We start from the raw sequence: 16,793 nt of genomic DNA, 5'->3' as shown, positions 1-16,793 counted from the left end.
TTAACCATTGATCACCTAGCCTAAAGCCACCCCATTCAATACTGCAGCCACCCCTGTTGGTCAGTCTCATCTTCTGAGTTATTTGATGACCTCACTGGTGCTGGTGCCATATAAAAGGCTTCTAGTAGTCTGTGTAAAGTTGATGGCATTAGAAAGGGCATGCAGCTGTAAAAACCATGCCAAAGCAGAACTCGGAACTTGGTACTCTCCTCCAGCTTGTTGGTTTTTGTCAAGTCATCCGACCCATGCCAGCATGGGAAAATGGATGTTAAATGATGATGATGATGATGATGACAATGATATGGGCATGTGTTTTTGTGGTTGTGTGTGTGTGTGAGTCATTAGGCCTCTACAAAACAACTGAAGTTGTGGGGGAGACAAAAATAGAGGAGGAGGGGACTTGAGAGATAAAGAGAGAGGTGAAAGAGGGAGAGACTCTGGTAGAAGTGTGAAGGAGGAAAGGTGGGAGGTAGAAACTTAGAGAGAGAATTGTGAGATCAGAGGAGGAGATGGGGGGGAGAATGTATGATTGATGAGGAAATAAAAAGGAAGGAGGGAGAGAGAGAGGCAGAAGATGTACTCTATATGTAGGTGGGGGGGGGTAAAGGGTGAGGAATAGGGGTCCGTATGATTTATGAGAGATGAAGACCTGATAAAGGATGGAACTGACAAACTGGGAAAATGGAAGGAAAAGTGGAAGAAGTATTAGAGAGAAGAGATAGAGAGGCAGAGAGAATGAGAGAGAGATAGAGAGGCAGAGAGAATGAGAGAGAGATTGTGTGGGTGTTTGAAATTTTAAATCAAAGATTAAGGAAACAGGTAGAAAGACATGATGCAATGGAAATGCACAAAGAGACAGACAGACAGACAGGTAACACCTTTAACAGTATAAAAACAGACTGTTATACCGTGAAAGTTTACAATCTGTATGACACCAGTGCAGTTGCATACATTGGTATATACAATATACACACCTGTATAACTTTATATGCGTATAATAACATATACACAAATGTTTTTTATATGTTAGTGTATTGTATCGACAGTTTTAAGTACATGATATATACACACATATATAAATAAATATATATGTGTATATAAACATACATACAAGATTGTCTCAGCAGTGGATCCCAAAGGGATAATTCTAATCAGAAGTTACCAGAAAATTATAAAAAGGTGATTATAATCTTTAATTTAATTTTCATTATGTGTACAGTTTTGTTTTTGGACACAATTTTTCATACTTCTATAGCCCTGAAACTGCATACACACAAACATTTTGTATATGTGTGCGTGTGTGTGTGTGTGTATATATATATGTCTGTATATATATATATATATATATATGTATATATATATATATATATATATATGGGCGCAGGAGTGGCTGTGTGGTAAGTAGCTTGTTTACCAACCACATGGTTCAGGGTTCACTCCCACTGCGTGGCACCTTGGGCAAGTGTTTTCTACTATAGCCTCAGATTTGGAAGACGGAAACTGAAAGAAGCCCGTCGTATATATATATATGCGTGTTTGTGTGTCTGTGTTTGTCCCCCTAGCATTGCTTGACAACCGATGCTGGTGTGTTTATGTCCCCGTTACTTAGCGGTTCAGCAAAAGAGACCGATAGAATAAGTACTAGGCTTACAAAAGAATAAGTCCCGGGGTCGAGTTGCTCAATTAAAGGCAGTGCTCCAGTATGGCTGCAATCAAATGACTGAAACAAGTAAAAGAGTAAAAGAGAGTAAGAGTGTATATATATATATATATATATATATATAATATATATATATATATAACAATTTAGGAATGGCCTTAACAGGCCATTCGTCCACTAGACAGAGCAGCCCGAATGGCCTGTTAAGGCCATTCCTAAATTGTTATATATTTACATTTTAGTCTCATGACTATTTTTCTTTTCCACTGGGCCGCTGGTAGTGATAAATTTCTATCGAATTTTTTACTACCCTAAATTGATTAATATATATATATATATATATATTTGTCTGTTTTTTCAATCATCAAGATTTTACATCATCTCCATTGCGATGCTTCACATTCTAAGATCAAACTACATCACTTCTTCCTACATTCTCCATCTCCATCATCTACACAGACTCCTCCTACCAGCATCATTTGACACTCTTTCACTCAACTATCATTATTCCTACACGTCATATATGCAAATTGTTGCAGTCTTCTTTCTTGTACCCAGCAGCAAAGACAACTCTGTCGCTCAGCCAAGCCTACATTTCACATCCAGCAGAAGATACTCACGTAATATCTGTACACTTTTCATATATCCTCTGTCATCAGCCCATGTGTCTCATTACTAGCCAGCCATACTCTATTGCATGCCATACACAGGCAGCAAACAGCCCACCCTTCACTCTCAGAGAGAATCCTTTGCTGTTGGTACGGGTAATGGTTCCCTGAAACAGTTTTGCACCTTCACCATATTCTGATTACTGTGTGTTTTTATAACACCCACCTCTACAACTGATTCGGTCATCATCATCATTTAATGTCTGTTTTCCATGCTGGCATGGGTTGGACTCTTTGAAAGAGGCTGGTTTGGAAGAAGACTGCACCAGGCTTCACAGTCTGTTTTAGCAGGGGTTTTTTTAATGACTGGATGCCTTTTCTAACACCAACCACACCACAGAGTGGACTGAGTGCTTTTTATGTGACACCAGCACTGGCAGGGCCTCTTTTGGCATGGTTTTTACAGCTGGATGCCCTTCCAAACACCAACCACTTTACAATGTGGACTTAGCTTTAAAAAAAAGTGTGCACGATATTTCTAACAAGGTAAGAAGTATTATTCCTTGGATACGGTTGCTACAAACTACTTATGTACATCCATTACATATGAAATACTTTTTCTCTGACAATCCATCGAATCTTTTGTGTTGCCATTGTTGAAATTAGGTCTGCAGAACAGAAAATTCCCCACCTCTTTCAGTATGTCAACCCTGGCTACATCACAGTTGGTAATAACGTTTTGTTTTTCATTTTTCTTTTTGATAAAATTTTTATCTTTTCTAAATTGGCATTTAGCCCCCACCCACCCACCCAACCCTCAATTTTTGACCCTACCTCTATATTTGGATATATGTATGTATGTATGTATGTGAAGACACATGGCCTAGTGGTTAGAGAAGTGGACTCGCGGTCGAGGGATCGCGGCGATGTGTGTGTGTTTATGAGCGAAACACCTAAGCTCCACGCGGCTCTGGCAGAAGGCAATGGCGAAATTCTGCTGACTCTTTCGACACAACTTTCTCTCACTCTTTCCTCCTGCATCTTGCAGCTCACCTGCGACGGACTGGCATCCCATCCAGGTGGAGAATCTATACATCAAGGAAACTGGGAAACTGGCCCTTATTAGCCAGGCATGGCTCGAGAAGGAACAAACATGTATGTATGTATATACACATACAGCAATAATAATAAAAAAAGATGCACAATTCCTTTTTTATTGTAATGAATTAAATTACTCCAAACAATATTATTACAGACCGGTTTCACTTCTATTGGAAGATGATAATCATTGTACTTTACAATGTTAGCCTTTAGTTAAGATTATCATAACTGAATATATCCTTACCAGTTTGGTCTACACTTGAGGCTACAATAGAAGACACTTGCACTAGGTGCCATGCATTAAAACGGAACCCAAAACAAAATTCTTAACTACACAGCCATGCCTGTCCCTCATAATTTAATCAAAATATGTGGTGCTCATGGTAAAGACAGGGGAAGAGATTTAGTTGAGGAAGTCTTCTACACCTGAGCTGCTTCATTGGTTTGAAACATCAGAATTTGTGAAGATTGTAGTTTAATTTCTGAGACTATGAATTACCAAAGTCATACACTGACATATAACAGTACAGCTGTTGTACCACCTTAATAATAACGATTTCAAATTTTGGCACAAGGCCAGCAATTTCATGGCAGATGGGTAAGTCGATTACATCAACCCCAGTACTCAACTGGTACTTAGTTTATTGACCCCAAAAGAATGAAAGGCATAATCAACCCTGTTGGCATTTGAACTCAGAGCATAAAGGCAGATGAAATGTCACAAAGCACTTTGCCCATCATGCTAACAGTTCTGCCAGCTCTTGCTGCCTTAAAAGATAATAAAAAGGCGCAGGAGTGGCTGTGTGGTAAGTACCTTGCTAACCAACCACATGGTTCCGGGTTCAGTCCCACTGCGTGGCACCTTGGGCAAGTGTCTTCTACTATAGCCTCGGGCCGACCAAAGCCTTGTGAGTGGATTTGGTAGACGGAAACTGAAAGAAGCCCGTCGTATATATGTATGTGTGTGTGTGTGTTTGTGTATCTGTGTTTGTCCCCCTAGCATTGCTTGACAACCGATGCTGGTGTGTTTATGTCCCCGTTACTTAGCGGTTCGGCAAAAGAGACCGATAGAATAAGTCCTGGGGTCGAGTTGCTAGATTAAAGGCGGTGCTCCAGCATGGCCACAGTCAAATGACTGAAACAAGTAAAAGAGTTATGTATCTTATTGTTGATGTTGTTATTGTTGTATCTGTTTCTATGACTAAAATTTAATGTTTTCTTCAGTTCCTCATTATAGGGTCACAGAAATCTACTCAAGCCATATAACAACATGAAACCATTTCAGACAATAATTCTGCTGATGTTCTATGGTGTAACCAGTGCTTTATCAGGTGAGTGTATCTGTGTTTGTGTGCGCGCTCATGCATATATGATAATATATATAATAAAAGCCAATATGAATGTAGGTAGGTTGATCTCTTCAGTCACTCTTTATATTATATATAGAGGAGAAAGAGTAAAAGTGAGATACAGAAAGGTACAAGATGAGTGCACATACTAGGCTTGGTGACAGGAGGAAAGGGAGTATAATAACAGAGTGGTTATAGGAATTAGACAAATGGAAAATGTTTTATTTCATTCTAATTTAAGATAATAAATATTGGCAAGACTTCATTTTGTACCCACCAAAAACCCCACTTTTTTTATTTAATCTTTTTTTCTACACAAATCCCCACTTTCGGCTACAGAGAATATGAATCTGCAAAAAAATTGGCAAAAATCAGCATTTTTAAATCCCCCCCCCCCACTTTTTAAAAAAAAATATGGAGAAAAATATGGAGATTAATGATACTGAAAAAATTTCCAAAAATATTTGTAGTTAGAGTTAGGGTTGCATTTAGGGTTATGGTTAGTGAAAAATGAAGAAATAGAAGCGGGGGGGGGGGCCAAATTTCAAAATGCCGATTTTTTGGCAATTTTCCGGAATCTCCATATCTGAAAATGGGGGTTTTTGGAAAAAAAAAAGAAAAAAAAGAGAGAAAATTGGGGTGGATGGGCAGAAGTCTTTCCTAAATATTTTTCTATGACCGTCCACTGGGCCATTGCGCCTCTACATACACACATATATAGACATACATTGGCATACTAACATGTTTGATTTTTTTCTTAAAGTTTAACTTCAATATATTTTTATATATTTCCAGGAATTGACCGTTTTGCACCCCTTGTTTCCTACACACTTCCTGGCAGCGGCCAACTTGGGGCCTTTTCTCAATACACAGTAGACAGGTGTGCGGAACTCTGTCTCAAAACCAGGCCATGCATTTCCTTTGAGTTTGATTTACTTTATGAAATTTGCTATTTATCCAAGTTCAACAGAAGCAATTACAATTTGGTTACAAGTAAAACGAGGAATTACTATGAATTAAACACTGGTAAGTATAATGGATCAATAGATTAACGTCTACTGAGGGATTAAGAGCTGATTAAACTAAACTATTGTTTATGATGATAATTGTTCCAGCTGATCCAATCAGCGGAACAGATTGCTCTTGAAATTAACCTGCAAGTGGCTGAGTACTCCACAGACATACTGTTAATGCAGTTCTCAGGGAGATTCAGTGTGGCACATAATCAGTGTGACAAGGCTGGCCCTTTGGATTACAGACATAACTAGTTTTTGCCAGCTGAGTGGACTGGAGCAAGGTGAAGTAAAGTGTCTTGCTCAAGGAAGCAACATGCCACTGGAAACCACTTTCGTGACTTTATGATTGTGAGCTGAATGCCCTGACCACTAAGCCATACACACACACACCTACACGCATGCACACACACGTCATCATTTAATTGATGACTATTGTTAAAAGTTTATTACTGTGTTTTTGTGTTTATTATTATTATTATTATTATTATTGTGTTTAAGGCGGCGAGCTAGCAGGATTGTTAGCACACTGGATGAAATGCTTAGTGGTATTTTGTCTGTCTTCACATTTTAAGTTCAAATGCAGCCAGAGTCGACTTTGCCTTCTTTCAGAGTCGATAAATTAAGTACCAGTTATGCAGGATGGTGGTGGGGGTGAGTCGATGTCTCATCCCATTCCCAAAATGTCAAGTCTTGTGACTATAGTAAAAAAAAAAGGCTTATAATTATTGTGTTTATTCCATTTATTTATCAGAATCAGAAAATTTGGTGGAACCAAACATTCAAGAAGGTAAAAACAAAGAACTCCGAACTGATTCTACTGTTCAGGTGACAACCGATTTTGAAAAGGGACAAAATCTTGCAGATGCTAAAGCAAAAGTCAAAGCTGTAGATTCATCCATTAAAGAGCAAAACTTGGAAAATAGATTCCATGTCAACTCTGAACAGAGCAGTTCTAAAGCAGAGGCTTCATTGTCAGTAAACTCACCAAAACTCAATCCATCAGGAAGATTTCCAGAAAATGCCAAAATCAGCTTAAATGAACATAATGTGGCTGCATCAGGTGTATTTGAGGGTGGGAAAGCAAAAGGGTCTGTTGGCAGAAATAATGAAGATTTTCAAGATAATCTGATTAATGATTCTGTTGTTAGGTCTAATCGTGAACGATTTGGACAAGAATATAAGTTTCAGGTCAATGGACCAACTTCATTTGGTAATAGTAACCAAAACCTTCCATCTGGTGTCAATACAGGAACAAAAGAAAATGGAATGGTCCAGGAATCTCCACATTTGACTCGACAGGATTTCTTTCCAGTTGAAAGCATGGGAGTGACAACAGCAAAGAAGAACCTTTTTGAGGATGGTTTCCAAAAAGTTCACAATATTCAGGGACGTTTACCATTCCTTTCAAAGGGCCAGGGTGAAGATGAAATCATGGATGCAAGAAATGAAAGACCTTCTGCTGTTCCGAATGGGAATTCAAGAGATTTTCAAATAAGTGGTAATTTCAATGATGAGGCTCTTGGAGAACAGCAGGAACTCACGCCATCATCATATGTACCACCAGGTAAGAGAACTCTATATTCATTTTACACACACACACGTGTGGCTGTGTGGTAAGAAATGTGCTTTCAACCGTATGGTTTTGGGTTCAGTCTCACTGCATAGCTTCTTGGGCAAGTGCCTTCTACTATAACCTTAGGCTAATCAAAGTATTGTGAGTGGATTTGGTTGACAGAAACTGAAAGAAGCCCGTCATATATCATCATCATCGTTTAACGTCCGTTTCCATGCTAGCATGGGTTGGACGATTTGACTGAGGACTGGCAAACCAAATGGCTGCACCGGGCTCCAATCTTGATCTGGCAGAGTTTCTACAGCTGGATGCTCTTCCTAACGCCAACCACCCCGAGAGTGTAGTGGGTGCTTTTTACGTGCCACCAGCACGAGGGCCAGTCAGGCAGTACTGGCAATGGCCACGCCCAAATGGTGTTTTTTTTACGTGCCACTTGCACACTGGCACAAGTGCCAGTAAAGTGACGCTGGTAACGATCACGCTCTCTCTCTCTCTCTCTCTCTCTCTCTCTCTCTATATATATATATATATATACAGGTCCAACCCATGCTAGCATGGAAAGCGGACGTTAAATGATGATGATGATGATGATACACACAGTATATGTATGTATATATACAGTGTGTCATCATCATCATTGTCGTTTAATGTCCGCTTTCCATGCTAGCATGGGTTGGACGGTTTGACTGTGGGCTAGTAAACCAGATGGCTGCACCAGGCTCCAGTCTTGATCTGGCAGAGTTTCTACCGCTTGATGCTCTTCCTAACACCAACCACCCCGAGAATGTAGTGGGTGCTTTTACGTGCCACCAGCATGGGGCCCAGTCAGGCGGTACTGGCAATGACCTTGCTCGAATTTTTTTACACATGCCAATGGCACAGGTGCCAGTAAGGCGATGCTGGTAACGATCACGCTCAAATGGTGCCCTTTAAATGCCTCTGGCACGGAAGCCAGTGTATATATATATATATATATATATATATATACCCTTGTTTTAATATCATGCTGTGATTGTAAATGAGTGTCTTTGTTTCCAGTCTTCTAGGAAAAAAAACCAAAGGGAAATCTCACCTTGCTTGGAAACGAGTGAGCATTGGTGACAGGAAGAGCATCCAGCCATAGAGAATGTGCCTCAACAAATTCAGCTCGATCCATGCAAGCATGGAAAAGCACATTCAACAGAGCATGCTTGCTTCATTTCTTTCCCGTCTTCCCATGTCCATTCTAACACAACCCTCATTACTAAACTACTGTAATCCTGCTGTGACCACTAAATGCAATAAGAATTAATCGTTGTCTTGTAATATTATACAGAGTGCCACCTGAAACCATTCCACAAGGACAGACGATATTACCTGGAATTTGTCCCTGGTCATGGAATGAGACCTCGACCTTGTTCTGCAGGCACTATCTATAATCACACTAGATGTCAGTGCGTCATTGGATCTGTTGAAGTTACAGGTAAGTAGGAACATACTTAATTCTGTTTGTAAACAAGGATAAAATATGCTATGTGCATGCATATAGGTACGTGTGTGAATGTGTGTTTGTGAATGTGTATGTATATAACTTCCTTACATACATAAATCTGAGTATATATCTACCTATATATGTCTATATCTATATCTGTCCATCTACACAGACATGCAGGAAGTAAATAGACACCTTTAATTTACAAAATCTTTTATTTGATATTGATTGGTTGAAGGAGAGGTTTTCTTCTAGTTGCTCATCCATAATACCCAAGCTTATGTAGATATGTAACACACGTTCTTGGACTTACTTCTAGCTGTTTTGCAATGTCAGAAGCCTTCGAACGGGGTTTGTTTTCCACAATTCTCTTCAAACAGCAAAGCTTCCTTTCCGCGGGCCCAGGTCGGCTGGGATGAGAATCTATAGATACTTTTCCTTCGCTTTTGAATTGCACTCTAATTCTATTAACAGTAGCAAGAGGAATTTGAAGGTTTTCTGCAATTTTTCGCTGGCTAAGACCAGCCTCAGATTGCCCAACAATACAACCTCTTTGAAAATCTGACAGTTCTGCTGAATTTTTTGAGCATGGTATGGTTACTCTTTGCAAATGTTTAATTTAATGGCACCTGGAATAAAGAAGAATAATTACATTGTAAATTCTACACTTCTGAAAACCTATTAAGACATTTAGGTCAGAAATTTTGAAGATTTAAAGGTGTCTATTTACTTCCTGCATGTCTGTGTATATATTCTATATGGTTTGTACAATGATACGTTGAGCTTCTTTTATGAGTACCACCAGATTACTTGAAAGCGTATATTGTGACTTAAACATATATATATTCAACAGGCTTCTAGAGTTTCCACTCACAAGGCTTAGGTTGCCCCCCACCCCAAGGTGCCATGTAGTAAAACTGAACCTGAAGCCATGTGGTTGGGAAGCAAACTTCTTAACCACATTACCATTCCTGCAATTATGTATTAATGATAATAATATTTGTTTTACTTTAGAATGTGAACCAGAATTCTTCTTGGACTTCAGTGACCAAATTGCTGATAAATCAAGGAATGGTCTTCCTCTCACTGTGTTTGGCGTCTATCCGCAACAAGGAGCAGGTGTTTTTAATAATGACAGCCACATTAAAATTTGGCGCTTCTCTGGTGCTCGCATTGGTAACAAGCTCACAATTCACATCAAGTTTAAAGACACTGGAAGCCATAGGAACCAAATTGACTATTTAATATCTAACTGTTACCAATACAACCGTCAGAAGACCAGCTCTGTGGCTTTGGCTCTCAACTGGAAAACAAGGGATGTTTTGATGCTGATTGACACAAATAAATCTGAACCAAAAGTCCTTCGTCTAAAGTATACGGTAAAGGCTTTAAATTATAGTAGTGTTGTTATGCGGTAATTGTCCTACCATTTCTGGAAGCAGAGACCATCATCTTTCAGTGTTTGTTTTCCATGTTGGTATGGGTTGGACGGATTGACAGGAGCTTGCAAGCCAGAGAGTGGTACCTGACTCCAATAGTCTGTTTTGGCATGGCTTCTACAGCTGGATGCCCTTCCTAATGCCAACCACTATACAGAGTGTACTGGGTGCTTTATACACATCACCAGTACCAATGCTTTTGACATGATGCAGTGAATATAAGTTCATTCCCATTCAATTGCCTCAATAATATACGGAACAAAGTATCTTTAATTCTATTACAGTATTGATATTTTAATATTGTTGACACATGGCTTAGTGGTTCAGGCACTGAGCTCACAATCATGAGGTTATAGGTTCGATTCCTGCACCAAACACACTGGATGTTGTGTTAGATTAACAGTTGCAAGGTGTCTGTTTCCATGGTTACATAGGCAACTAAAACAAATGACAAAAGCTATACTACAAGTCACCCTCATTTCTGAGTGACCACTGTGTTAGTTCAGTATAACCATTTAATATTTTAGCCCTTTAGTAAATATTCTACCTGCTTTATATTCAAACTAGCCAGATGTGGCCTCTCACACCTATCGCGCACAATCTCTCTATATATAAACGGCAGTTTGTCTGTCTGTGTGTCTGTCAGGTTGTACCCTCACCCTGACCACGGCTTTCAACCGATTCTGATGAAACTTGACACACACATAGCCCAAGCCCAATGTCATAATTCAAAACTAATGCAGCGAAAATTTTGAAAAGTTCCCCCAGTTCTGAAAAAATCGATAAATTCAACATGGGGTCGAGAATCTAAGATTTTTATATGAAACACATTTTCTGGGCTGTACGTGGGCTGTTCAAGCGTTAGGAGGTGCAATGATGTTTTCATGTTTTCGCCCAAAGGGACAGCTAGGAACATCGTATACACAGAAGTATTCGAGTGAAGAGAAGACATTGCAACCTACACATGTGCCTTCGTCCCCTAGAGGGAAAGGACTAGATTGGGATTAGTCGTTGCCTACTAGGGGCTCTTACATACCCGGGCAATGCTGCTAGTATTATTCTAAAAACTAATAGTTACCTCATCAAAATCTCAATGCTATAAGCTGATGCAGGATTCGTTCAAAGCAATGTGGATAAATAAGGATTACATTTGACAGATTAATCTGAATGCTAAATGGTTAATTTAAAAACACGCAAGAAACGTTTGATTCATTTCGACATTTAAATTTAATTTGTCAAAATAGTTTCGTCGCTTTGAGACCGCGACCTGTTCACTGAGAAATAAATTTAAACATTGAAGTGAATCTAACAGTTTTTGTGTGTTTTTAAATGGCGTATTTCATGCTGCAATTGTTTTCTGTTTCAGCACACGATCTCAGATCAGGTTACTTGCTATGCAAGTACATCTCCATAATAAAGGGATAATGTTATTTTATGATATTATTGGGAAGTGGTGAGCCAGACAAAATGCTTAGTGGCATTTCACCCATCTTCACATTCTGAGTTTGGTTTTGCTTTCCATGGTTTCGGGATTGAGGAAATAAGGGCCAGATGAGCACTGGGGAAGTCAATGTAATTGACTGGCCCCTTCCTGCAAAATTTCAGGCCTTGTGCCTAAAGGATTACTATTAAAACAATGAGCTGTCAGCTTCGTTAGCATACTGGACACGATCAGCAGTATTTCGTCTGGCACTTTACACTCCGAGTTCAACTTTGTCTTTGCCTTTCATCCTTTTACGTTTCAATCATTTGACTATGGCCATGCTGGAGCACTGCCTCTAGTCGAGCAAATCAACCCTAGGACTTATTCTATCAGTCTCTTTTGCCGAACCGCTAAGTTACGGGGACGCAAACACACCAGCACCGGTTGTCAAGCGATGTTCAGGGGACAAACATAGATATATACATATATACGATGGGCTTCTTTCAGTTTCCGTCTACCAAATCCACTCACAAGGCTTTGGTCGGCCTGAGGCTATATTAGAAGACACTTGCCCAAGGTGCCACGCAATGGGGAATGAACCTGGAACCACGTGGTTGGTAAGAAGCAACTTACCACACAGCCACTCCTGCACCTGTAGTGTTGATAAAATAAAAACTAGTCAACTATACCTACCCTAAAATTGCTGGCATTGTGCCAAATATCAGAATCATAATGCTACCTGTTCCAGTGTCATGTCAGAAGCACCTAGCACACTGTTAAATGGATGGCATCCAGCTATAGAAACCATGCCACCACAAGACAGTTGGAATTTGGATAATTCCCTGCCGAACCATTCAACCCATGCCAGCATGGAGAGATGATGATGATGATGTTGCTAGTGTGTTACTATACTCTTTACTCTTTTACTTGTTTCAGTCATTTGACTGCGGCCATGCTGGAGCACCGCCTTTAGTCGAGCAAATCAACCCCGGGACTTATTCTTTGTAAGCCCAGTACTTATTCTATCGGTCTCTTTTGCCGAACCGTTAGGTGACGTAAACACACCAGCATTGGTTGTCAAGCAATGCTAGGGAGACAAACACATACATATATACGACAGGCTTCTTTCAGTTTCCGTCTTCCAAATCCACTCACAAGGTATTGGTCGACCCAGGGCTATAGCAGAAGACACTTGCCCAAGATGCCATATGGTTGCTTAGCAAGTTACTTACCACACAGCCACTCCTATTATGCTGCTATAGAGCTGTTACGTTAAGCATCATAGTAGAAGATGGTGAGCTGGCTGAATCACAACTCCAGCAGACAAAATTCCTAGCAGCATTTCAGGGTTGACTTTGCCCTTCATCTTTTCAAGTACCAGTGGAGCACTGGGGGTCAGTATAATCGACTAGACCCTAGTACAAACAATTACATCACTGTTACCAGTCTTATTTATGTGACAGCATTATTGTGTCAGTGGAGGCGTGTGACTTAGTGGTTAGGGTGTCAGCATCATGATCATAAGATTGTGGTTTCGATTCCTGGACCGGGTGACGCATTGTGTTCTTGAGCAAAACACTTCATTTCATGTTGCTCCAGTCCACTCAGCTGGCAAAAATGAGTAATGCTGCAATGGACTGGCTTCTCGTCCAGCTGTGGGGGAACACATACGCCATTGAAACTGGAAACTGGGCCCCATGAACCTGGCCAGGCTTTAAAAGTGCACATTTATTTTTTATTATTATTGTGTCACACTCTTAATTCCTTTAACAGCCCAACCAGTGGGAAAACCTTACTCTGAATTATGATGGTCAAATATTCCAAGCACAACTGGGACAAACTGTATCAGAGAGAGTCACATTGCAAGGTTAGTTGGTTCTTTTTCTTTTTATTCCACGTGCATGTGTGTACTACCATAGTTCTGTAGAATCTGAGTGGGTGGACTGCATCATGCTTAGGTATGGAGTAAAGATTATTTGCCAGCATAACATGGCAGTCCTGGTTTAGGACGAACGTTGCTGTAATTTAGCCCCAGGAGACATGGTCTCCAGCTGGCTATACGACACGATCTGTGTCCTTATATTTTCGAACAAGGAAATCTAGCACCCCCACTCAGCTCAAAACAATATCTGTGTATCGCAATTTCCAGGTTATATAAGGACACAGATCGTGTTGTATAGCCAGCTGGAGTTGATGTTTCCTGGGGCTAAATTACAGCAACATTTTCCTAAATCAGGACTGCCATGTTATGTTGGCAAATAATCTTTACTCCCCCATTGTGAGATTTACTTAGGTATGGTTTCTTAAGCTAGATGCTCTTCCTAGTGTCTTGTGTCAGGATACATATATAAAATTTACAGAAATAGGTTGGGGCAGAGTTTTCTACAGCTGGATACTGTTGCTACCACCAGTTTCCAAATGAGGTCAATAACCTTGTAATCACACTTGCATGGAGGACAGGAATGGACACCAAAACAAGTCTTTTGTTTACTACCAGTCAGTGGTACCCAACCAATTTTTGGTCATTCCCCACTACTGAATCATTTCTAGAATCCTGATGCCTCCTTGTGATATTTAATTTCTGTTATTCAAAATTTGATTAATGTTTACAATATTACTTGGAAACAAAAAATGTGTAGTAAATGAATATGAAAAGAAAAACGTGCAGAAAGCAATGGGGAAGGGGAAAAGGACTTCAGAAAATTCATGATCTGAGTTTTTCGCCCTTAATTTTTTTTTTTAAATAATATACCTTTCAAATAGCATAGATTACAATTATAAAAAATTTTGTGGGAAATCCTTCCTAAGGGAGTGGAGAGGACTTTGGAAAATTCGAGTTTTTCGCCCTTAATTTGATGAGCATGTCATGAATAGCGGGTATAAATGTAAATTTTAAATATTCCTCAGAATATTAACAAACTTTCTTTTACTTTGCACTACTCGTTTTATGCATTTTTGAATCAAACACAAAGTGATTCCAGTATAAACTTTCAGAAAATATGCTCAAAAGAAATATAAAATATTCTGTGAACTTTCTCAGCTGCAAAAGCCTTTGGATCAATGATGGAAGTTTTTCTTTACCTTTTTGCTGAATTCACAAACTGACCTGTTAATTTACATGCATGTTACCAGTGCCATAAATATCTCAATCTATCCACCCCCAATGCCATTTATTATCCCAACAGTTTTCCTGTGTACCTAGATTTTTGTCCCCAGAGATAAGAGTTAAATACACCCACACACTGTCTCCAGTTTATTTCTCCATAGGGAATTAAAATAGCATGGCTTTCAGTATTGACCAGTTCTATACTACATGCACACACATCTTAATTACCTTACATACTACTAAATTGAAGGAAATAATCTTTCCCTACTTTAGTGACATCAGATCTTCAATATGATGGAAATGATCTGTTGTCTCTAAAGTGTCAAATTTAATAAAATTGTCCACAGAAGGGATGTGAAGGATTTTTTTTTTTAACAACTCATTCTCAAATTGCCCCCTTTCTTTATTAGTATACTAAACATTGTGTACAAAAGGTATAAATTCAACATAACCCTACATATGCCTCACCAAAATATTACCACGTCTCACCTGTAGAATTGCAGCTACCAGAGATCTAAGAACACAGTTGGTTCAGAGCTATAGAAAACACTTGACCAAGGCACCAAGCAGGGGGACTGAACCTGAAGCCATGTGGTTCGAAAGCTAGCTTCATTATCACAACCATAACTAACTTTGAAAAAGTTTCTCAAAGTTACTGCCTAAACAACTTTTGTTTACATATAAACATACAAAGTGTTTGTGCTTACTAAAACTAAAGTTCTCTTTTTATGTGCTATCAGGTGAAATTGAACCTAGACCAAGTGGTTTTGTTGTTGGTAAATGTGGTCATTTCCCAAGCTTCACAGGTCTAATAAAAGAGGTAAGCCTTTTCTTTCTGTACAATTAACCTATTTGTCATAATGATTATCACCACATAACAACTTACTACTAATTCTGAGTTTCTTCAATAATCTTATACACCCTACTGGCATAAATGTTATCAAAGATATATTACTGCCAAAGGACCCCAATAATTGCTTGTACAAGCAGGGGACAATTTAAAAAGAATTACCTTTCAGCTTACTAGTAACTTCTGATTCTTTAACCATTTTTGTTATGCTGTTTCTGCTGTGTACAGTTTCAATTTTGAAAATAATGAACTTAGCATTTAACTTTGTTGTATTTAATGAACTCATTTTTAAACTGGTGTTTTGAACATAAATTTTGATAGGAAGATTTTATTGTCATAGAATCAGGGCAGTTTTGGTACCAAGCACCAACTTTCTGACAAGTTGTGGTGCACCTGAGCACTATACAATAATTTCATTATTATTATTATATAAGCAAATACCTCTGCCCCTATAAGGTACTGCTTTACAAGGGTTGGTCTCCTATGGAAGAACACAAGACTTAAGTAAGACTATGGCTTCCTTCTGTCACTGAAGTCATTAAAGAGAGCCAAACAACTTAGCGGTACATTTTATATGGCTACCTTGACATAAATATAAAAGGTCAGCAGTCCAGCAAAAGCCCCTTACCGACCAGTTCTAATCGATGAATAACATGGTCAAATCAGGCAAATTTAAGTACTGAGAGCAGACGGAAAAGTAGTGCAGTAGTTTTGTGTCTCCTAATTCTAAGTTCAAATCTAACGGTCAATGTTGTCCATTATTCTGTGAGCACCAGTACCATAAATATGTAGTCAAGGCCAAAATCAATATTGATTCTTCAATGGATTAAAGGTCAACTTTGGTCTCACCGAATCCCCTGTCAGGCAGGTTAATTTACCAATAAAGGTAGTATGTTGTTAGTCCCATCAGAATAAAACCACATCGTGTGATTAAAATTCTTTTTCTTTTATTAACAGGTTCAAATCTACCTCTGTAATCCATGAAGAGAGAAACTGATGGACAGGCAATTAGCTAGACACAGTAACAAGTGAACACAACTGACCAGCAACTTGAACTTCAGCAGCAGAGATCACTTAACTAGGCATAGGACTGTTGAATTATTTAGTATCACATGTGTATATACTTAGGAACATAAATAAAAGATTTAAACAAAAATACATAAATTTGTCTATATTACATGCAAATTCAATCAGTCT

General features: G+C 39.1%; 1 protein-coding gene across 2 annotated transcripts; it reads left to right on the top strand.

Annotated features, from left to right (window-relative positions):
- The first annotated feature begins 51 nt into the window (after positions 1-51).
- Positions 52-16,746, top strand: LOC115221094. 2 transcript variants are annotated; one of them, XM_036510275.1, is made up of 10 exons: positions 52-1,179; positions 4,594-4,700; positions 5,514-5,744; positions 6,486-6,542; positions 6,573-7,298; positions 8,623-8,769; positions 9,793-10,157; positions 13,414-13,507; positions 15,487-15,566; positions 16,554-16,746. In XM_036510275.1, exons 2-10 carry the CDS (start codon positions 4,640-4,642, stop codon positions 16,578-16,580), a joined length of 1,788 nt encoding a protein of 595 aa, XP_036366168.1. In that variant the 5' UTR covers positions 52-1,179; positions 4,594-4,639; the 3' UTR covers positions 16,581-16,746. The 2 variants fall into 2 exon arrangements, with proteins under 2 accessions (XP_036366168.1, XP_029647169.1); XM_029791309.2 differs by having other exon boundaries at positions 53-1,179; positions 6,486-7,298.
- The last annotated feature ends 47 nt before the right edge of the window (positions 16,747-16,793 follow it).

The sequence above is a fragment of the Octopus sinensis genome, linkage group LG17 (genome assembly GCF_006345805.1).
Source record: "Octopus sinensis linkage group LG17, ASM634580v1, whole genome shotgun sequence".
NCBI lineage: Eukaryota > Metazoa > Mollusca > Cephalopoda > Octopoda > Octopodidae > Octopus > Octopus sinensis.
Note: the sequence above shows the minus strand (reverse complement) of the source record. Positions and strands in the feature narration are given on the sequence as shown.